We start from the raw sequence: 23,999 nt of genomic DNA, 5'->3' as shown, positions 1-23,999 counted from the left end.
ATTTCTATCGGCTGGTCAGGAAAGCCGGCATGAATCATCACCGTCTCACCCAGGCCTACAGAGGACTTGTAGAGAGCATCCTCACCACAGGCATCAGTGTCTGGTACGGGACCACCACACAGGCAGAGAGGAAGGCTCTGCAAAGGGTCATAAAGTCTGCGGAGACGATCATAGGGACAAAACCTCCTTCCATGTACTCTCTGTACACAACAACGCTGCTGAAAAAGAGCAGAGAATTATCAGGGACTCACACCATCCAGCTCACTCTCTGCTCAGACACAACAGAGCGGACAGCATCATCACACACAGAACAACAGCAGCTTTTCAACAGCTTCTTCCCTGCAACTGTCAGACTGATGGAAAGCAAAAAACACTGAACACTTAAAAGAACACAGCACTACTTTACCTCATTTCAAATGTACAATGGGATAAACAGTTCAGTTGGATAACTCTATTTCCATCTGGGATTAATTCAGTTTCTCTGATTCTGACTGCAGGACACCCAAACAAAACACGCAATAAGAGGCTCTAATGTAAGCGTCCTGCTAATGTCGGTGGCGTCAGTTACACGATGGACCCAGAGGCAGCACAACAGAGGCAGCAGTGCACGGGCAGGAATGCGTTTCCGACACCACTTCATAAGAAGAATAGGATGGACGAAACTTCAGTATCTTCGATGTACTATTGCTGTGTGATTTTTATTACTATTACTGAAGGCTACTCGCCACCGAGCTAACATTGTTAGCTTGTTCATAGACTGCAGACTGTTAGGCCGTTTCTAAATATTCAAGTATGCGAGTTCGTACTCGCGTTGTCAGGACTTCGTAAGTTAACATGGGAGACCTAACTTCCCGGACTTTTTAAAAAACATATCTTTTTTTATCATGAATACTACTAGAAGATCGCTCCACTCTTTGCTTGATCTCTACTTTCCTTTAATTGCTGTTTCTACCTTTTAAAAATGTGACTTGACCTAGAGAGCTCTGCATAACAATTCCAGTGTGCATGGACTGTTGTGCATTTCCTGTCCTGTGCGCAAATGGCAGATACAAATCTTGAATCTTGACAGAGGTTTTTAATAGTATTCCATCTTAACTTTCAAGATTTAGCCAGCGAATGGCTCTCAAACTATCCAACCGCACACCAACTGTGACAATTTCTAACAGACGAGTTCGCCTTTATATCAAAGACATATTGATTTTATTTCAGCTGCATCTCTTTAGATAAATTCCTGCTCTGCTTCTAGAAAGAAACACATGTAAAACCTTAGCTTGTGCTATATTTTTTCTTACTTGGTTCCTTACTAAGTCTACTTATTTCCAACTTGGTAATTTGTGCTACTCTTATTGTATTGATCAACAAAACTGGACGGTTAATACAGGAAATTCATTAAACTGTAAAAAACAAACAAACAAAACTTTTACATCCTTCCAACCGAGAGAACGATACTAATTTACTAATATTAATCCTCAAGTTTAGCAGGTTAACAACAGTCGGCATGATGCAGTTTTATTGAACATACAAAAGTGAACATCAACACACGAACACACTGCCAAATATAATCATCAAAGTACTGTTTCCAAAAACAACAGAAACACGATGCAAAACCAAAGCAGATAAAAACAAACCGATGGCAATGATTAGTGTCGTTTGATTAAAATGGAAATGTGGTACATCTTTAAATACATAATGTCTGCTGATTGGATTCACATAACAACACAACAAATGAGGAGCAAAAGGAAGCGAGCATTTAAAACCAATCAAAACAAATTAAATCAAATATACAAAGAACGAAACGTGTTCACATGTTCGCAGTGGCCGAGCTTGAAATCAGTGCAAACAGCAGAATGTGACAAAATTCAAAACTAACATCCTGTGACTCAACAGCACATTCACAGTTGACAATAACACAGACACATTTTTCTTGAAATTATAAAGCAAAAAAACTCTTTTTTAAAATATTCCCTTCATACCTTAATATTCCCTCTGTAAATACAGACAAAGAGTCCGTGTGAAAATGACCTGGGTTTACTTACATACTTTTACAGCTGTAACAACTATGGTTGTGTCTCTGTCTGAGTGAACTTTGGAATTTAAACAAATGGTTACAAAGTGTCGTTAAGCTTCTTATTAACATCATTTCTTTTTAACTTATTTTGCGATTTCACTAAACTTTGTGAAGCAGGAGGAATGTAACTGTAGTCTTTCATTTCAAATCTGAATAAAGTACACAAAGTAAATCCTCTAAAAGCCTTTTAGTCATCAGGACTGGATGTGTCCTGGCAAACCCCGAAATTCCAGGTTGACAGAAGTGATAGTGAAATGAAAATCCAGATATCCTTCCTTTGTATTCTCAAATAAATTTAACAAGACTTTGCACGTCTTTAGAAAACAAATGATCTGAAGAACCCTTGCAGTTCTTTAAAAAACATTAGAAGCAGTTAAAGGCTTTAGCAGCAACGATCTGCAAAGATGAGCCTTCGTTAAGGTTATTATTGCTTTATATCAGCTGGAGAAGAAAAGTTCTGGCTTATAAAAAAGAAGAAATCAAATGCGTCTCCTTGTACGCCTCTGAACTGCCCTCAGAGCAGCTGGTACTTTTTGAAAGATTCTGTCCCCACTTACACTTATTCATCTGCAGAGTGCACTGGATTCTCTTCAGTTTCTAAAAACCTTGAAAGACACTTCACTTTGATTTTCATTTTCGTGAGTGGATGAAGTTGCAGGAAGGCAAATCTTTCAGTTAGCGCAGTTGATAAGAGGAGATTGTGTTGGCGTGGCCAAAGTGTGTTTCCTCTGTTTTCACTTTGGTCTCGCTTCATGTCTGACTTGGCTGACACGGCTGCTGAGTTTCAGCTGCAGACCCGCTCTCATCCCAGTGATGACCATTCAAAGGTCAGTCTGAAACAGAAGCTGCTGCACAGCGTGAGCGGTCAAACAGGGACTTCTGCTTAGAGACTCTAGGTTTAGAAATGTTTCATCATATTACATATAAAGAGGAGGAAAACAGCATTCCTGACTTTATCCAAATGTTTTACCTTTTTAAAGCTTAATTTGAGGAAAGAAAAACTTTCTTTTGTATATTTCCAAAACTGCTCCGAGGAGCCAGACTTGAAGAACTTTCCCTCAGTCGAGTGGATTGCACGAGCTTTTTGAAGAGGGTGCTAACTTGTTTTTGATCTATAAAAATTGTCAGCAGATGAGCGAAGTTTAACTTCCTGTGTGTTTTAAAGTAATGTTACATGACTGCACCCAGATAAAGGGTACTTCATTTCATGATTTAGACTGATTTGGCACAAACATGTTTTCTTTAAAACCCATAACAACCCAAGTTCATTGCAGCTCCCCTTGGTCTGCTTCATTACACTTACACACACGCCTAGTTTAATGTACAGTTACTTTATGCAGACTCAGAGTCTGTTAAGTTTTGATTCACCCAAGTTACAACACCAAAAGTCTTTCTCACCTAATGCAAACAAGTTAAGTTTCCTTGAATATAAAGCTGTTAGTTTTAAAACGGTCCATAGCGACACCCTGTGGATCAGCCAGAATTCCCTGCACCTCTAATTGAAATGTGACTGAAAAAACAAACAAACCACACAAACTTAAACTAGGAATGAAGTGAGAAATCTGCATTATTTAAAACACAAATATGGCTCGTTGCTGGACTTTAATAGATTTAAGATTGAGTAATCAAATGCTGCCTCAAACAAACGTTTCATCTCTGTTGAGGATTCAAACTAACAGCGGCTGCTGCAGGATTTGAGCTGGATGAGAGACAAAGCAGAGGAACTACAAAGTGACTTCCAGCTGCCGTCTGTGCTCAGTTTATCCACGCGTAGGAATACAGGTTGTTCTTCCTCCACAGATCACACTGTGGAGAGGTGTAGTTCCTGACCACCTCAAGGATGTCGGACAAGAAAGCAATGGCTGATGGGTACTCGGACCACTTTGTCTCCACCTTACCTGCAAGAAGTAAAGAGAAACAGAGTGAAACTTTAAGGCACGACAGTATCAAGGCAGGAGGTGGACGAGGTCAAATCCCCTCGTTTTCCACCACACAGTCTAGTGTACAGTACGTTTTCCTTTTTAAATCTGCATCTGACCAGTTCCTTATCCTTTTTGGCTGCCTCTGAAAGTGATATCCAAAAAGGAAATCAGTGGAGTCAACGTGTGTCCCGCTCCCTTTGTAGCCATCTGTCACCACTGTTGTATCAGCCACTCCTGTGAGGGTGTGCTTGGTTCTGAGTAGTGGACGTTATATCCATCAGAATTTCAGATGAACCCACATCTCTGTGTGTCCGACCATTTACTGTCCACCAGTGTGCTAAACTCTGAATTACAAAGAAACTAACTGTGCACACACTCGCACTCAACACGCGCTAGAAAAGAGCATCATTACAAAACCACAGTCTGCAGCAGGGGTGAGCGATATAGCCTCAAAATCATGTCAACATCTGGAGAAAACTTGTGATAACAACTGATGATACAGAAAAAGAAATTACTTAAAGCTCTCCGTTACCGTCATATAACTGGATCCGTCATTTCAACCCAGCATTTGCTCTTCGTGTCATATGGAGTGCGACTAGCAAGTGAGTTAGTTTGAGTCATTTTTTTACTTTTCAGTCACCACCTGCTTGTGTCTCCCACCTTTGGTGAGAACAGTTTTCATGCATATTTTTCAAAGGTTGTTGGAGTAGCTTCGGTTTTACTAAATTAATCATTGGACACGTGGTATGACACGCCTGGGTTTTTCTTGTTGTAGTCCACACTGAAAAATATAAACACATGGCATGCTCGTAGCAATGATGTGACAATATGACACTTTCATGTAAAATTGTGCACAATATGATACGACACAGTCTGCAGCACAAGCACACAGCCGATGGGTAAAAGCCATGTGCTGGCAATCAGCCACAAACAGGCTTTAACCCTTCAAAGCAAGCAAGTGGATTAGCTACACAAAATCTCACCCACCATACATTTGTTACAAAACGGCAAACTATCGACGGAGTCCAGAATCTTTGGGAGCCAGCCTCGGCGTGATGCTGTTTCATTTTCAGCATTGGAGGCTGGTGCTTAATAAAGACACGTCGTGATGACATGAATTTCAATGTACAAAGGCAAAGAAAAAAACCCAAAACACGTCACACTGAGTCATCAAATGAGAAATCCAAGGTAGTTCCTTATGAGCCCTTCATAAGGCTAAAAGTCTTTTACATCACATTTTTCGATGGATGAGGACTGTTTCTGCTGAATTTGTTCAAAGTACCTCCTGATATAAGTTCACAGGTACTCTGAACTTATGAACATCAGCAAGCTCCGAGCACTGCTTAACAAAGGGCACAGAGGTCAGCTGACAGATGTGCAGAAGAAGAAACACCATTTACAAAACACGAGTTAGGAACCTGCTTTTATCTCGGATGCCAAGAGCAACCATACTCTCTTACTGTTCTCTTCTGCTCCTTAGAGGAATTTGAGGCCTCATTTTCTGGTCCTGAGTAGCAGCAGTGAGGTGGGTGAGCAGCACAAACACTGATGTGTAATACAAATACAAAAAGACGGGTTCTTGCCATCATCACATCACATCTGATGTAAAGTAGGGTTTGCTCACTTTGATTTTTTTTAAACCACAAAGCACCTCAGTTAACTGTTTCCATTCCTCTTCCTTAAGCCTACTTTCTTCTGATTGGCTGCACCTCGCAAACAGAAGGTTTAGGCAGGTGGCATTTTGTTCATTCTCAAGCACAGAGATATCTGAACTTGTCTATTAGCCTGAAGTTTTGGCTCACAGCAATTACTTGCAAAGACGAGGGTCTTATTTGAAGCCCTGAATCCACTATTTTAACTCCACACACATAATAACTTCTCTTATCTATGATTTACGAACAGCCCTCACCTGTTTTGGCAAAGCTGACGAGATTGCGTGTGATGAGATCCTGAAAGCGCCGGTCCTTATCGGAGAGAGGTTTCCCTAAAATGAACTCCAGCCCGCCAAAGAACGCCACGGCATCCAGACAGTGGAAGGCGAAGCGGCTGGGGAATGGCAGCAGGTCGCTGGACGTGTTGACAGGTCCGGATGGCGTGTACCTCACCACGTAGCGATACACAGGACTGTCGAGAGCAGCTGAGAAATGGTTACAAAAGAGCTTATTAAACTGTCAAAAATGACAAAAAACCAAATGTATCCTGCTGGAAATGCTCCACTTTCTATCTTCATAAACAAAAGAAAACAAATCCTGCAGTTGCAGCATCAATGCCTTTTTATTAATTGTTGTTATTAAAATTACTCTCGTCACCTGAAGAAAAAGAATCTTCAACAAATTGTCAAATGTAAAAAACACGTTTGACAATTTGTTTCAAACATTTCCGACAAAAGAAACTTTGAATTATGCAAACATTGCTGACATTAGCGTGCGACTTCACGTCTTTATGATTTCTTTGCTTCTAAAGTGTCAGAAAACTGAAAATGTCTGCAATAGTTTCTTGAAGCCCAAGGCGAAGTCACCACATTCTTTTTACCATCATTCCTCAATATAATGAGAAATAAATGTGCCAACACACTAAAGCGAATACGAGTGGAATGTTTGAATCGTGGACTTTAAAAGTAACTTAGATGGAAAAATAGTTTTAGATTATCCATCTGTCCTTGGGCTTATTAATTAATTGGGCCTTTGTTGAAGCGACCCTAGTTTGGATTTATGTTTTAATGCTTGACATTCACGAATACGATCAAACGTTTAGTGCGCAGGTTTGGGAGGGAGTTTTCACTGGAGTGTTCAAATTACACATTTTTTGGGAGATTATTTTAGCAGCAAGTCGATGTGTCTGCAAAACCTCTGGTGCAAGTCAGCGAGGATGGAAGACCAGCTGGATAGAAGTTCCCTCCAGATATCTGAACTATATGCAAAAAAAGTTGATCTTTGACATCCAATGACATCTCATACTTTTTGTTCTTTCCCGACACTCATGACAGGATGAAATAAAAAGCTTAGCTACACTGTTGCTGATCCCTCACTTGTGAAATCTTGGGTCCAAACTTTCCTGAAAAGTAGCAAAGATTCAAAACAGCTGGAACTGCCAAATAGTCATGTTTTTATGGCTAAAACTTCAAACTGCCTGCATGTGACACATTCAGGGGCTAAAGTTAAGTTCTTGTACTCCAGTTTCCTCCCTTAATCCAAAAACGTGCATGTTAGCTTAACTAGTGATTCCAACAAGGCTGTGAGAATGAACGGCCATCTGTGAAGGACCCAGCTTCTCACCCTGTGACATCCTAGACAGAAGTGTCATTCATCACTTCAGAGATCATGTCTCCACTGCTCTACAGTCCAGTGACGTTACATCCCGTAACATAAGGCTTAGACGCAGTTGCTCAGGAAACCCATTCCATGAACTGTTCTTGAGCTAATCTGAAGAGCACATGAAGTTTGGAGGTCTGTAGTGATTGGCTCTGCAGAAAGTTAGCAACCTCTGCACATCTGCTGACCCCACTCCATGATTTCATGTGGCCTTCCACTGTGTTATAATACCACTAAAAGTTGACTGGAAATGTCCTGACTGGGCTTGTTGCACAGGTGGCGTCTTATCATGGTACCATGCACGAGTGTATGCACCTGTGGCCATGGAGGTGATTGGAACACCTGAACCTTCAGGGACTTGGTTGGGTGACTGAATACTTTTGGCAAATTAGGGCGTGTGAAAATTGTTGGAAAATAAGTATATAGCAACATAAAATGTTAATATGCAAAGAAAGTGTAATGTGAGTCCATACAGTCGGTATATTTCTGTTCTAAGAAACATAAACCAAGCTAACTGTGTTTTTTTGGCGTTACGTACATTTTTAGAGTCAAACGGTATTTGAAAAGTTTTTTTCTATTATTCAAGCCACAAGCAATATTTCATTTCTTGCTGAAACCAACATGTATGATCCTTTTGAATCTCCCATTTATCAGTCATTTCGAGCCCAGATTGACTGTGACTCAGCGAGAGACGAAAAAAAAGACAACAAAAAAAACAAAAAAAACAAGCTGCACAAGATGGTAAATGGCCTGCATTTGTATAGCGCTTTACTTAGTCCCTAAGGACCCCAAAGCGCTTTACACTACATTCAGTCATTCACCCATTGGCAATGGCAAGCTACACTGTAGCCACAGCTGCCCTGGGGCGCACTGACAGAGGCGAGGCTGCCGGACACTGGCGCCACCGGGCCCTCTGACCACCACCAGTAGGCAAACATGGATATTTTTGGCATGCAGCCAGGAGGCAGCCTGGGATCGAACCACCGACCTTCTGATTAGTGGCTGACCTGCTCTGCCACCTGAGCTACAGCCACCCCAAGATAAAAAACCCAAAGAAGCAAGTGGAAGAAAAATCACCCAGGATGCCCTGCAGTCGCCTCACACAACAGCTAAACGTCACGTTACTCAGAGTTTCACCGCTGACACCAAACCTACACGAAGCACAATGGTGCCATACTGCAAAGGAAGGAAGGGGGCTTGATGACTTGTTACTCTGAAAAGAAAACAACTTGTAACATATATTTGTGTTACATTACACTAATGTGTCGGAGGAGATCACTTCACTTTTGGTATCAACAGAGAAAAACACTCAGCTTTTGTCGCTCTCACTTAGAACCAATAAATATATCAGAAAGTATAATAAAGTAAAATGAAAGAGGCGGCCATGAAGAAATGGTTCGAACATGAAGCAGAAAAGCAAGCAAAGAAACAAAGAAAGCAAGAAGTTTGTCTTTGTGTCAAAGAACTTCTGTTCTCAGATACTTTTACTGTAATATTTAGATTTTCTTCTACTCAACTACATGTCAGAGTAGGGCTGCTCTGGATGATGGATCAATATGATCAATATGAGGTATATGTTACACTTTGATAAAATTTAATATAGCCACATCTTTGCTTCTAAATGAATGTGTGTGGGGATCCATCATCATCATCTCCAAACTAGAATAAATGAAAGGACAGTGTGCTGCAAGAGGGCAGCTACCAGGGCCATGGCCAAGACTAAAGCTGAGCACTGCAGCCAAGGAAAGGTAGACAGCTTTTACTTTCTCTGCCTCTTAGAATAAGGGTATAAGCCAGTATGCTGACTAAGCGTGCTGACTCTGAATCTTGACTGATGTGGTGATTGGTTAGAGAGACTCAACTCTAATCCCCCACATATACTGGTTAGAGTGGAGACAAAGTCAAGCCCAAGATGGAAACTGGGTGTAATGAAATAACAATTCAGTCAGAAATTGGTCAAACTGTATTCAACCAGTCGCCTATTTGTCACAGAGAGATACATCAGTAACCATGGTGAGGCATCCACTTCAAAACACTTAGATGATCCACCCTGCTGGTTTTCCATCTGCCACTTAATCATCACTGAGCACTGCACATCTGGGTTAAAGCTCTTATTATGGGAGAACCTATTATCAATATTATTATTATAATCATGATATTATTCAGTGATCCATGAGTTTACCTGCAGCCTTATGGGCCAGGTCGTTGTTGGGACAGGTGACCCTGATGTCAGACACCATGGTGGTATAGGACCTCTCTGGGCAGCGGTCTTTGGTTGGACACGGGGCCGAAGATGGATACAGCTGCAACGCCTCCTCGACAAGACTGTCGCTGAATGACTTAAGTTTAGCTGAGAGGAAAATGACACAGACAGATACAGTCCACACATAATATGTTATCATGTGAAGTGCTTACACAGATTTTCCTGTTTAAACTCAGTTTCAGTCCCTGGCGTCATACATCAGTGAGCGGGATGCAATCAAACAGAACAGTGGCCCGAACTATGAAACTGGATTTGGGCTTAGTGAGGTAAAGCCTAGTTTTCAGTGTCAAGAGCGTGGTTGACTTCTTAATGGGCTACACTGTCATGGTACTTTATAGAGCACACCTAACCTGATTTCTTAAAATCTTTTTCCTCCACGCTAATAATTTTACCTGATCTAGTAAAAAATATACAGTAAAAAAACCTTGAATGTTAAGCACTTGGCAACAGTAGGGAGGAAGAACTCCCTTTCAGCAAGTAGAGACAGTAGAAAGCCAGGGTCTGCTTCAAGGCCCAATATCTTACTAATATTTTAGGAAATTTCTTTCAGTCTGTTTGTTCTTTGCCTATCCTGACAACCTTTCATGTGATCATGTGATTCACATCTGTTAGATGTGTTGCTAGGAAACCCAGAGTTTAAGTGAGACTGACCTTGTTTGAATGAATGATTCTCATATTTAGGATAAAGGTTCTGTTACCAGCGTTTCCCTGAAGCCCCAGTCACACAGACCTAGAGAGGGGGCGTGGCTAATCACTGCGCAAAATTCTGTATTCCATGAATAGCTGCTGGAGACGGCCAGCAGTTGCGAGGTAAAACGGATTCCTGAGAAGTGCTCAAAATGTCTTTGGTTGCAGGTTGTAGCCATAGGGTACTCTATGGCAGCGGGCCCCAACCTTTTTGCGCCACGGACCGGTTTAATGTCAGACAATATTTTCACAGACCGGCCATTAAGGTGCAACAAGATACAACAAAATAACATAATATGACCGAGACAAAAACTGTGGTATTTTGTAAATATAATAATAAACGCGAATTCACTGTGTAATTGTGTAACTTTATTAGCAGCGTCCTCCTGAAATGCGCCAACAACACTGAGAGTAACATCCTCCTCTCTGCACCTTAATGCTCTCTGGTTGCTATGGTAACGCGTAAATATTTCTTTCAAAATAAGACACACAACGACACCACGGGAAAAGACCCTGAAAACCATAAATTTCACACCCAAGCCTCAACTCTCGCGGCCCGGTATCAAACGGCTCACAGACCGGTACCAGGCTGTGGTCCGGGGGTTGGGGACCGCTGCTCTATGGTGCAACCAATACACACACACAGGCATGTTTATTGGGCCATGTTTGTAAAGATATTGATTCATTAATGATTCAAATATTCTCAATCAAATTCCCAAGTTCCTGTGACTACATTCAACCATCACTACAAAGCACTAACCCTGATCTTGGTCTAATTCCCTGAAGCCAAGTGGCTACAATCTTACAATGTTACGCAGCCATATTCTGACCACACACAATCACATACACACACTGAGAGAATCCTTACAGCAGTCATTTCTTCCAGCACAGTGGCTCCATGGTTGCTTGCATGCGATGCATTTACAAGAGGTCTACAAAAAAAACCCAACTGGGTTACACCCCCTTTAAAGCCGTTACCTGTTACGAACCAGGTGTAGTCCCCCCAGGTCCACTCGGAGATGTTTGTAGATGGAGGACTGTGGAGGAAACACAGCACTGAAGTGGAGACTCATCTCAGCACAAGCTGAATGTGGAGAAACTGAAGCAGGTGAACTCACGCGAAGTCAGCCTCTTGCTCTGTTGTTCCGACAAGGAAAGGGACGTCACTGTACTCTCCTTTCTTCTCCCACAGCTCAAAAGGGGGCGCTTTGAGGACGTAGCCGTCCACTACTGCAACCGGGCCGATGGATTGCCCTTGGGTGGGGAGGTCAGTCATCTCATCTGCTGCCCAGGAGGGGTACTCCTGCCATGGGATGGCCTAGGAATACATGCTTATTGTTTTTAGCATAAGATTCAAGAAGGAAACTTATATTCATCTTAATGGTTCTTTTGGACAGGAGAGGAGCACAATGCATGTAAAGACGACCGGTCCACAGTGAGTTTAGGTTTCGCTTTCATAAAACGCGACTATTTTTTAATTTGTATCTAACAGAATTACGGGATAAAATAAGATGGAAACTGCTCTTTTTCCAGTCTCCTGAGTGGCATCTTGAATCACTTACTTTGACATTTTAAAAACCTAATAACAGTAACCTGCAGTCTGATGACTGTCACAGTTTTAAAAGTTCAGCTGTCATCATCATTTCATGACATACATTATTCATAATTCCTCCCGGGGTCATCGTCATGTTGAAATGAAGCTCTTGATGTACCTACAGGTTCTCTTCTCATCAGAGGATCCTCAATTTAATGAAGCTCAGTGGTGTTTCTATTTGAGGGAAAGCTGCCTGTAATCATGGCTGCAAATTATATTTAGTGCCCCATTTATTCATCAACTGCATAGTAAAATTAGAGATGTCCAGGTCTTTTGATACCTGGATGTGACATTATAAGCCATCAAAATGAAAAACGTAATTTTAATTTTGATCAAAATGTCAGAACCGTTTGGAAAGATAAGCTACGAATGAGATATTTCCTGATATCTTTAGACATTAAGGAGAATATTACAGAAATTAACGTTTTTCTGTTATTAGATTTTTTTATTACTGTCATAGCTTCGTTGCCTTTCAAAGATGTTTTACAGCAAGGCTCTCCAGTTAGGATGGATTGTCTGCTTCCTCCTCCTCCTACCTGCAGGACCTGTCTGATAGAGAGGCGCCTCAGGCAGGCCAGATCTCCGCAGCCCGTCTTCTTCAGGAACGCCACGTTGTCCTGCTCGGCTTTTTCCAGGGTCGCGTTGTAGATGTACGAGCCGCTCATGTCCACTGCTGCATGAAAGAGACCCTTGGCTAATGGTGACATCATCAGGGTCCACACTGACGTTCCACCTTCAGGAGAGCAAAGTACAAAAATGGGAGAAGCAGCTGGTTGCAGGTGATGGAGTGGTTCTACTGGTTTGCCTTATTATTAAATACATAGATAACATAGCAAGCACCTGCACGTTCAAACTCTCCCAAAAGATGTGAAGTGTACACTTATGTTTTTAGGACTTTTAGGAGCAAGTAATTATCTTTCATGTGGTTGTGGAAGAATTTTGGCCCACTCTTCTTCACAGATCAATTCATTTCATTGAGGTTTGTGGCATTCTGCAGTTCTTATTAGGTTCTGTGATAGCATTTCCATCAGGCTGCACTGCAAAAGGGATTTTGACATTTCTGGTATGAACATAGTCCTAAATTGCTGATTTGTGCATCTGCACCATTTACACGCAGATTGGTGCATATACCGTACGTTTCGGACCATAAGGTGCACCGGATTATAACCTAACCTCGTATTGTGGATGGATTATCTCAGTTGTTCTCCTCACTGAAGTTTGGTCCATTTACAGCATCCTAACCATCAGGAACCCTCACATTAACTTTTATCGAGTGGAAAAAAGTTAACGTTCCACCTCCACTGTGTTTATGCTATGCTAACATAGCTGTGTCGCTAGCGATCACGTAGCACATCATTATATACCAGCTAGCCCAACTTCAGTAACCCTACAAACGTCACTGCTGTTTAGTTTTCTGTCTTCATTTATGTTGGAAGTGATAGCAGAGCTGTACGTTTGAATTTTTCAGAAATCTCTCAGTCAGAACATGCTATATCATGTTTAGGTGGAAGCTTGCGAGCTAACTTCCTGCTAACTTCTAACTCTGTTACATTTAATAAATTCTGTTTTCATGGATGCCTGGATGTTAAACTTAATTGTTACACCTGGTAAAGCAGCAGCGCTGATCATTTTATTAAAGATGAAAGAATTTAGACAGTTTTTAACTCTCAGTGATGCTGCAGTGTTCGTTTGACTTTGGACCCTGAAGCAGACGGAGTTTAGGACCCAGATTACTCCACGAGGCTCCTGATGATGCTCCAACAATCCATCAAGCGGTGCAGCTTTGTAGCTTACCAAAGTCGCACTAAAACATTTTTGACATATTTTTGAGCGCCGTGTACCACATAAAATTGGTTCGAGGTCAGTAAGCACAACCAGAATTCATACATAAGGCGCACTGTAGATTTTTGAGAAAATTAAAGGATTTTAGTGCACCGCCTTATAGTGCGGAAAATATGGTACCATAGTTAGTAAACTGTTCTAGAGCTCTTGTTCAGTAGTTTGCTGCCGTTTTCCCTTCTAAAAAGGCCATTTTGTTCGATGTTTTTCTAATTCTTCTGTCACAAACTTCCCGTGAAGCCGACTGAGTCTGAGGTGTAGCTCTTTGTTGTTCTACAGTTTCTCTGAGCTTTGGCAGATGGTTTGACCCAGGGATAAATTTGCTGGGGTGCTAAGACTCTGACACTGGTAACACCCGCCTGAATACTCCAAACCAGTAAACTGCCACAGCTTCTGTTTTTATAGATACTTTGGCAATGATCAGTTAATCAAGGGCATTTCATTAGCATCACCTAGCTGCCAGTTAGCCTCTTCAATCAAATTTAACCCTGGAGAACCCATGGGGTCAAATTTGACCCCATGGGTTCCCTAGAAAACCAATGGGGTCGGATCTGACCCCATGGGTTCTCCAGGGTTAAGCAGTGACCATGTACTTCCACAGGACTGTAATGTCTACCACTGCAGAAAGTTTGATTATCGCCCTGTTTAAATGATATGGTCATAAAGTATACAAAGTATTTTCTACCTTCTTACTGCCATTAATACAATATAATACAGTGGAAAACGCTGACACCACGCCCATCTCTTTTTATCAGTTTATTTGTTTTTACTTCAAATGACAGTTTTCTTTATGTCAGTATATACTGCATTCATTCGCAGTACAATACTGACCAAAATACTACCAGCACATCTGTGATAGCTTAACATGATTTCTCTTTTAAATAACTGTTATACGACTCTGGCAGTGTCTTTAATGCTTCTGTAGATTTGATCAAATCGCTATAACTGCTTTGGGCATTCACTATAAAGAACCTTAATGTGCACATTCCCTACTAGCAAGTGAGTTACTGCTGTAACTTCAAAATATAAGTGAGTGTTAATTTGACCGCCTATAATCACAACACCACATGACAGATCTAATCTGTGTTCCTGTTATTATTTTATCTCTTCTTTTAATTAGATCGAATCTTTTCTAGGACACAGAATTCGTCATAAAACATTCAATCCTTTAGGGTAAGTTTGGGCTGCATGTGTCACAGCATGTCCCCATGACACTTTTAATGATTTTTTTTAATACTGTTTATACCTGAGCTCTGTCCAAATATGGTAACTTTGCCAGGATCTCCTCCAAACACACGGATGTTCTTCTGAACCCACTTCAGAGCTGCGATCTGATCCAGGAAGCCATAATTCCCTGCAGAGGAGGGAAGGGGAGAGTTGAGAAGAGATCGATTAGTCAGGTTTTGATGCAGCCTTTTTTCTGATGTCCTATTTTCTCAATCAGAAACCAGCTTTCTGTGGTGTTCTGGCAGCATGAACTAAATTTAACTCATCTCAAGCTGAGGGAGTGAGGAAATGGGCCAGGGGACTATTACAACTATTAAAAATGAGCAGTGATAGTGAAGAGGACAGAGAGGAGGCTCTGGAATGACGAAAAGGAGTCGTGTGCTCCGCCATCACACCATCGTGTCACGCGAGGCTCTGTCACATCAAGGTCACAGTGGGCTTATTCGGGTTGCGTAACAGAAATGACCCACTTGACTCACAGCGCAAAAATGCAAACAAGCAGGAGGAAGCCTCCATTTATAAAGATCGCATTAACATTCATTAAGTATACACATCTTAATGGAAGGCTATGGACTTCTCAGCAGTCCCTCTAACTGGGAGCATAATGTAAACACCATAAATATTAAAAGGGTCGGTTTAAGTGGTAAATGGCTTGTAAGAAAATAGGCACTACAGCCATTAGAACTTCTTTAACTCCACATGATGCACCGCAGCGACCTAACAGAAGCCGTTAAAAGCTCCCTGCAAGTGTCACTACTTCTGAAACTCCACGACGGTAATTAGGGTCTTTAACTGAGCATGTAAAAAGGTTTGTTTGTTCAAACTCGGCTGCATTTTATTCCACTTTATTTGTTTAGTAAATGGCTCACGGTTCACCTCTGAGGGAACCAAACAATAATGAGAACGGGCCTGAAGACGGAGCTCAAGCTGTGTCTCGGTTCCACATCGCATGCCAGCTGCGTACGCTAGCTGTGCGGTCGATGGTGACGGGGAAAGGCTGTTAGCCAGACTGTGTGAGCGATGGAGTGGTTTTAAAACCTTATTAGTAAGCACAGACAGCAGAGTGAATGAGGTGAAAGTACCACTCTGACCAAGTGGACAAACTTGTCATGTGTTGCTGTTGGCAAACTCACACTCTCCATTTCTTCACAAAAGCACCGAAATGACCCGATCCAGCTTTCCAAGTCAGGATCGGACAGATATCTGATTTAAATATGTTGATGCATGATTCGTATAATCTATCACGCATCATATTTCAGTGTTACCTCAAAATTCTAATATTCAGATCTTTGTTACATGTTATAAATACCCAACGTTTGGTCATCTCACTGCAGGCTTCTCAATTCAGTTTTATTTATATAGCGCCAAATCACAACAGTTGCTTCAAGGCGCTTTGTGAGGTAAAGATAGTACAATGACACATGTTCCATTTTTAGTTTAAAGGTTCAGATTATATTTAAAGTAGATGACTAATTATCAGCTACACCTTTATATTCTACTCTTGGTGTCTCCTTAAGTTACTTTAACAGGTCAAATAATTCTTACTCATCTTAAACTGGAGATTTGTGCATTTTGAAAATACTGGAATAAGCTCGTATTTTCGGACTTTTCCTCAAATGGGCTCATTTATCAAATATGGAGTTTTGGGGTGTGAAAAGAAAAAAAACATGACCACTTATACCTAGAACTGCAGAGGATGTCATTTTTACCCCACAGAAATTATTGCAAAACCATTACTATGGCATGCTGGGTTGCCTAGCAACACGCCCGTTTACACAACAACACAAGGCTGCTATTACATGAGTCACAGCTAGCAACAGCTGATTGATAAATGAATTTAAAGCAGCGTAGTTAGGTAAAATATGAATAATTAATGCCGGAGAGGATGCAGAGCAGAGCGGGGCAGTGTGTGACCAAGCGTGTGGAAAACCAAGCAGGTTGCTGTCTATACAGAGCAGCAGGGGAACGTAGCTAAACTGAACAGGGAGTCCAGACTGTGGAGAACTGATATGATGCTTAAAAACGAAGTGAAATCCAGAGCACGGTAGCCAAGCTTTCAGGACTGTGCGGAGCGCTGAGGCAGAGGTGGACAAGATAATGAACTTGGACTGATCTACTATTACAATATATTTTTAAATCCATTTCTACGATTTTGTATCGAGCTGCAAGGTCGAGTTTAAAATTTAGGCAATAGCTGTTCAGTCTATTTCACAGCGCTCTGTTTTTATACCGTCTATATTTCAGTGCAAATAATGCCGAACTTAATTTTTATCTTTTCATAAAGTTCTTCTTCTGTAAGAATTACATTTTTTCAGAAGTGTTAGCTGTTGTGTTATTCGTTGTACCCTTTATCACTTTATTCTAATGTCACTGTACTGGGCTGCGACCCAGTGCTTGTATTTCTGACTTTATAATTTGATATATTTTAGTTTTGGTTTTCTTTAGTTCTTAGTGATTATAGTCCTTCCTCTCTTTGTGTTTATCTTCGCCTGTGTTAGTCTCTGTTCCCGTGTCTGCTCTGTACTTTTCCCGTGTTCCACAGCTGCGTATCGTGTCGTGTTTCCTGTTTTACTTTGAAGGTCTGTGTCTTATGTCAGTGTTTCTGTTTTGCTTCCTCCTTGTGTCGTAATGTTTATGGAGGTTCAGCTGTGTCTCCCTCCTGTACGCCATTTCCTCGTTTCTCTCTCTGTATATATAGTTTGTGTTATCCCTGGATTGCCTCTGCTCTCCGTCCCGTTTCCAGGTTTTCAAGTTTCTAGTTTCAGGTGTTATTTCATGCTTAGTTTTTCCCAGTTTAGGTTTTTCTTAGCTTTCCCTGTTCCACCTGTTTGTAGTTTGGTAGCAGCCAAAATAAAGGCTCACTTTTTGTTATTATCTGTTCTGGTCTCCGTTTGCCTGCACTTGGGTCCACGCTCCGCTCATATCCCGACGATTTGCCTCGCAGATCGTGACATCTAATCTGTGTTGTAGCTTCATTTTAGGTGATTGATATTATAGATCATTGACAAAACTAATAAAGGTATGAAGAGCCAGTGGGCGGGGCTTGTGCGCTGACATAACTGTGGTGCTGAGATCTCCTCTGTCACTGACAGCATACAGAGGCAAACGTAGGAAAAGCTTGTTTAGTGTGAAGTGTTTAGGCTCACAGGGGTGAGTTGTATGCACAGTGACCTCATTATTTGAAACATTGACCATGTTAAAATCCATTGCAACAGGTTATATAAGGATCAGAAAATTGGAAGAGTTGAACAGGTCTCCTTTAACCTTTCCTGATATCTAACAAATGTCTTACACAACAAGTATTTTCATTAGCTTGTTTCAGCTAAGGCTTCAGGCTACAAATATCATGCAGCCAGTTGTTTGCTGGCTGCAGTAAAACACTCCACATTCGTCCTGCTGTGCATCGCCGACTAACCTGAGATGTTTCTTGGAGAACCTTCTCTCAGCATCTGTAGAGCGAGAAAGCCAAAGGCGTTGAGTCTGTAGTTGAAGCTGACGTAAACCATTTTTGTGTCGGCGGCGAGCTTCTCCGTAGGCGAGTATCCCTTCTCTCCTCCGCTGAGCATGTGCAGGTATCCTCCGTGGATCCACACCATGACGGGAAGCTTGGCGTCAGGCTGCAGGGTGGGGGTCCACACGTTGATGAACAGGCAGTCCTCCTGGCCCATCACCTTCCCCGTGCTCGACAAGGGCCTCACCTGAGGACACATGCTGCGAAAGTGGCCCGCATCGATAACCCCACTCTTGCATACCGGTTCAGCTGGAGGAGCCCAGCGCAGGCCACCAACAGGTGGAGCAGCGTAGGACATGCCTTTAAAGGAGTAGGCTCCATTTTTCTACAAAGAAAAGATTAAAAATGTCAGAGCATACTTGTTGTACTTTCCTGAAGATCTGCGTTTTGGAGGAGGATCCCAGGACCCACTGCACCAGTGCAGGGTCTGAGACCCGGTTCTGGATTTCATCCCGATACTCGAAGCTGATCCAGGTGCTGTTGTCTAGAATACAGACGTCTGTGTGTCACTGACCCACCATCAAACAGTCAGGCTGGTGTTTCTTTACTGCTTTTAAGCAGTTTGTTAAACAAACTTCTTCTTTTTTTTAAGAAACATAAAAAAAAAACTCAGTGTGTGAAAATGATAATTAAAAATAACTGAATGTAAATAAACTGAGCTGAGCGCTGACTGCATGAAACCCATCCTGCAGCAGCCAGCTCGTGTTCACAGAAAGGAAATGTAGAGACAAATTTGATCACGAGCTCTACTTTGTTATTTCTGCAGATGAAGCACAAATCTTGTGTGTTGCAGCATCCTGGGGAAGTGAAAGCAAGGCTAAGCTAGGTTAACGATTACATTTGGTACAGGATTACAGTTACAAACTTCAGGAAATGAGGGTTAAATGAATTAAAAAGTAGTTTATGAAAAAGTGGTTGCAATGCATCTTAGATCTGATATTATGAAGAGTACAAACTCACATATCTTCCTCTAAAGTCGCCACAGTCAGTTGACACCTGGGCGAGTCCCGGTGGCAGCGTCTGGGCTATGTAACCCAGGTAGGCGGCCAGAGCGAGCAGAGCGAGCACGCCGAGGCAGATGAGGAAGATGCAGCGTTTGGACAGGACCAGGAAGGGGCTGATGTAGTGTCTGTGACGCACATACTGCACCTCCTCCTCATCCTCCTCCTGTACCAAGTAGCGGTACTCGGTCCTCTCTGGAACCTCGAACGCATCCTCATTCATCTTCACTCTGGGTCAGGAAACGGAAAATGATAACGACTTCACCTCAGACCAGATCAGGTCTCGTCTGCATGAGGGGGACACGGGAATTATGGTCCGTCCAAAATGCATGTTTACAGGTTAGACATCACCAAAACACACTCCTGTCACACATCAGGAAGATTTCTACCTCAGTCACTGGGATGATATTAGTCATGTAATGAGCAGTGCCTGCTGTATAACAAATATGTGCTTTGGTTCTCCACAAAAAATAAAGAGCAGCTTGCTCAGAAGCCTTTAAATGAGTTTCGCTCAAAACCAGCTGTTGTATATCTTTTATACAAAGTAGTTCCTGTCCAGCTGACCCAACATCTCTGCAGAGAACTTCTGAAACACTCTTCCAGGCTTTTGTCAAGCTCTTGATTAAGAACCTGATTACAAAGTTACCCATCGACGTGGATGACATTCTTAGCTTTAAAAACCATTTCTAAACTTTTTGTTTACACCCTCACCCTCACTGCCTCATAAACAAGCTGAAACCTCCATTTATGGCTCTAAGAATGAGACTCCCATGTAAAAATACCCGACTATAAAGCAGAGAAAGTTTACAGCCTGCTACAAAAATACAAACTGTTTATTCTGCTCACAGCAGCTGTAAACGAGGTAAACGAGGTCATTGAACTGGAACTCGCTGTTTGTGCTGCTGGTGCCCGTTGGAGCATTTTAATGTAATTATCAGACTGATCTGCTGTGTGGTACAGACAACCCAAGACATCTGTACTTCAGTTGTGGTCAGTGTTTTATTAGTCTGTCACTTAGCACTCACAGTATTAAAGTACAGTTTATGGCTGGAGTTTGCTAATCAGGGTAGTTAACATGAATCGATAATTTGGCAGTCCATGCTTTCATCCAAATAAGACTCCAAATAAATACACTGAAAAAAATAAAAACACACATGAAGGGTGAAGCTTAAAACGTGGAAGCCAGAAACAAATGAGTGATGTCACAGTGGCTGCAAACTTCTTTTATGTACAGTCTATGCATACATCAGGGTCAGCAGCTGTGTGTGCAGAGGGAACAGACAGCTGATTTTACTGATATGCAGTGTGAATTGTGGCATCTTGTGTACTGTTCTTTGTGTCCTGCTGTGAATTCTAACCAATCTGTTCAGTTTACCTCAGGACCAGCTGCACAACGTTCCCTCCACATTCCCCCCATTCCACATTTGTTCCCACCAGTTTACAAAAATAACAAGAAATATGTGAATGAGAAAGAAATGTGCCAATAAACAGAACTACTTCTACACAAACTCCAAATGACTAACAGACAGAACAGACAGCAGCTGGAGTTGACTGAAATGCAGAATACAGACTGCTCAAATCAAAAATAAGATTTTATATCCATCAAAACTCTGTTATCGCTGGTATTTTTCATACGTTCAAATAATGAGAAGAACTTCTATTATGTGACAGGCTTCTAGTAACAACAGTCTAGTAAGTGCCTAAAGACACGATAACAACTTTTGACTGGTTGAAGTGAAAATGAGTGAAAAAGCAGCCAATGCCCAAAGAAACACGTGAAAGCCTCGAGAACTATTGCTCAACATTAAACAAACACGAAACTCTGTCTCCCTGGAAGAAGAATATGAAGACATGAGGAGCGGCTGTACGACACAGCACCGCAGACGTGTACCGAAAATACAAACACGCAAAACGGGGAAACGGAAAAAACTGTGCGGGAACAATAACCGGACGTGCCAGCAATAAATCACAGCTGCCAACAGGTTACAGCGACTACAACATGTTGGCTCAGTGTTTGAGCTGCTCGGGTCACAGATTTCTCTCACAATGAACCTAAAAGAAGACGAGAAGCTAAAACAGCGAAATCATTTTGTCTGACATTAATATGCTCTCAGCGCTTTTCGCCACAATGCACTTTTCCCTCTGCTGCAAACAAGTTGTTCAAATGTTATAAACAACTTGTTGGGCTGAAATCTGTCAAACTTGTTTCTCAGGATTAAGCCTCAAAGAAGATTCGCGTCACAGGTTAGAACCTGCAATCAGTTTTCAGCAGTGACGTCCCTTTTTTTTAATCCGGCTACAAACTGTCACAGTGACATAAATAACGCATACAAACAAATCCCTTTATGGCAGTCGATGACTTTTGGGCACAACACCGTTCCTGCCCTCAATCTAAACTTCCTCTCGCTCGACAGATTTATTACTAACGCCTCAGATAACTGCAGAAGAAATTAACATCGCAGTTTCTTAACTTACCATGTCCTACAAACTGCCAAAGAACGCAAGAAAGCACAAACTCTCCAAAAACCTCAACACTTGACGCACTTAGTTCTCCAGTGGGCGGAGCGCGGATATTCATGAACATTTAAAGGGACACGAAACTTGAAATATACGGGAAAATAAATAAATAAATAAAAGGATTTAAAAAAATCGGCCCTGATTAGCTAATCACAATGGTTAAACTAACATACACCCCAAACTCCGTTTGTGGATTTCCCGTGTTTGTCTCATCACACAGGTGTTTGTTAATAGGATCGTTTCTGATTACCAGTGAGGGCCAGCAATGCCACGTGTAACTGGATTAAATGCAGTAATATATTACAGTAACATACCAGGTATAGAAGGAAAACAGTCAAACCATGCTTTTTTCTTCTGCCTGACTTGTGCTACAACCAGACCATTTCAGTTTCTGTGCAGGGAGGAGGAAAATGGATATGACATTTATTTTTATTGCACAAAAAAACAGAAAGACGAGACTGCAATGGAGAAACGCAAACTGTGTACATGATTTACTAACACAACTTCAGTAAAGCGTGTGAGTTATCATTGTTCATGTGCTGTTTATGTTTTTAGAATAGTTTTTGTTCCCTAAGGAAATACATTAATTTTTCTTGTATTTGACTCCATAGGATTTTAAGTGGGCCACAGCACTCTTGACTTTGGGAACAGGGGCGGATCTAGAGAAGTTTTCTTAGGGTGGCATGAGGGTGGCAAAGAAATCAAATGGGGTGGCAAAATCAAAGCCTCCCCCCCCCCCCCCCAAACACATATGCAGGTGGTTACATATGGTTAAAATGATTCAAATGCAGTAAGTATACATGTTTTTCATATAAATATAGTCTATAACTTAATTATTGTCTGTAGCCCACATAATTACACACTTTAGTTACATAAAACATGTGAGTTTTGATATTATGCACTGTATAGCCTGTATAATAAATAAATATGTAGCCCAATAAGTATAAAATCCAGAAAGCTACACAACATGGGGCGGTTCATTTACAAACACAAGTCTAACTTAAGTTTCACTGTTTTTCTTAGAAAACAATCACATTGTTACAGCTTAAATTACACAAAATGTCAGAAATCTGCACTGTCATGAACAAAAATTTAAACCTAATTTTTCATGATTTGTTGGATTAACCCTCTGAGGTCTGAAATACAACTGGTCATTTTTGACTCCTTTTGAGTTTACGTTTGTATTTCACGCTCAGATTGTTTCATTTTATTTTTTCCCCTTGCCTTGTTTGGTGTCATTCTTTTCAGCTCAACTGAATTTAGTTGTTTTTTTCACTGACATACTGCATTAGTACTACTATTACTATTAATAGTACTATTACTGATCTGAAATCACACAAAGAACTAAAAATCCTAGTAGTATTTTTTTACTGTAAAAAAAACAGACATGTTAAGTAAATTTTTATAACTTGAAATGCAAATATAAATTGTACATTTTGTAAACATACACAACTATTTATCTAAAAATGCAGCCACTACACCTGCCGTTTTTTTTTTCATTTTCTACAACCATTTAAAAATATTACTAAAACTAAAATGAGAGAACAATCAGGTTTCGCAATAAGATGCCCCACAAATGATGTGTGCCAGTAAAAAAACAGTTTGTCCACCAAAAGACAGAGGAGAAGAGCACAGGGACAAACCTGCAGGCTGACAACAGGAGGTGTATCACTCCGCTGGTTTTCTACTTAGTGACAGTGTTTACATTGCAAATGTGCCTCTGTGACATTAATAATAATAATAATAATAACTTTATTTATAAAGCGCTTTCAAACAAAGTGCTGTACAACTATTTGAAACTAAAAAGATAAATAAAATAAAAGCGATACATAGCAATACAAGTAAAAGACACAATACAAGTTAAAAACAGTAAAAATTTAAAAACTAAAAGCCATAGAATTAAGACATGTAAGATAGGGTGAACAAATGTGTCTTCAGCTTAGTTTTAAAAACCTCCACAGAGCATGCCTGCCTAATATCTTGAGGGAGGTTGTTCCACAGAAACGGGGCATGAAAAGAACAAGCACGCTCTCCAATTGTCTTTTTTCTGGCTCTAGGA

At 41.2% G+C, this 23,999-nt stretch overlaps 1 protein-coding gene across 2 annotated transcripts; it reads right to left on the bottom strand.

The window, feature by feature from the left end:
* Positions 1-1,456: 1,456 nt before the first annotated feature.
* On the bottom strand, positions 1,457-21,990 carry si:ch211-71n6.4 (para-nitrobenzyl esterase). 2 transcript variants are annotated; one of them, XM_063469985.1, is made up of 10 exons: positions 21,899-21,990; positions 19,383-19,653; positions 18,327-18,747; positions 14,931-15,038; positions 12,382-12,578; positions 11,370-11,569; positions 11,230-11,288; positions 9,484-9,651; positions 5,900-6,127; positions 1,457-3,966 (listed from the first exon to the last, which is right to left on the bottom strand). In XM_063469985.1, the coding sequence occupies exons 2-10, from the start codon at positions 19,644-19,646 to the stop codon at positions 3,824-3,826; spliced, it is 1,788 nt and encodes a 595-aa protein (XP_063326055.1). In that variant the 5' UTR covers positions 19,647-19,653; positions 21,899-21,990; the 3' UTR covers positions 1,457-3,823. The 2 variants fall into 2 exon arrangements, with proteins under 2 accessions (XP_063326055.1, XP_063326046.1); XM_063469976.1 differs by having other exon boundaries at positions 19,383-19,710; positions 21,899-21,977.
* Between the last annotated feature and the right edge of the window lie 2,009 nt (positions 21,991-23,999).

This window comes from Pelmatolapia mariae, linkage group LG1, assembly GCF_036321145.2.
Source record: "Pelmatolapia mariae isolate MD_Pm_ZW linkage group LG1, Pm_UMD_F_2, whole genome shotgun sequence".
Classification (NCBI taxonomy): domain Eukaryota; kingdom Metazoa; phylum Chordata; class Actinopteri; order Cichliformes; family Cichlidae; genus Pelmatolapia; species Pelmatolapia mariae.
Note: the sequence above shows the minus strand (reverse complement) of the source record. Positions and strands in the feature narration are given on the sequence as shown.

Coding starts and splice junctions, on each gene's coding strand:
- si:ch211-71n6.4 (XM_063469985.1), bottom strand. CDS start 19,646: ATGAATGAGGATGCGTTCGAGGTTCCAGAGAGGACCGAGTACCGCTAC. Junction 18,748..19,382: donor GCGACTTTAGAGGAAGATAT/GTGAGTTTGTAC, acceptor TTTTCTTTGTAG/AAAAATGGAGCCTACTCCTT. Junction 6,128..9,483: donor CCTGGCCCATAAGGCTGCAG/GTAAACTCATGG, acceptor ACCATTTCTCAG/CTGCTCTCGACAGTCCTGTG.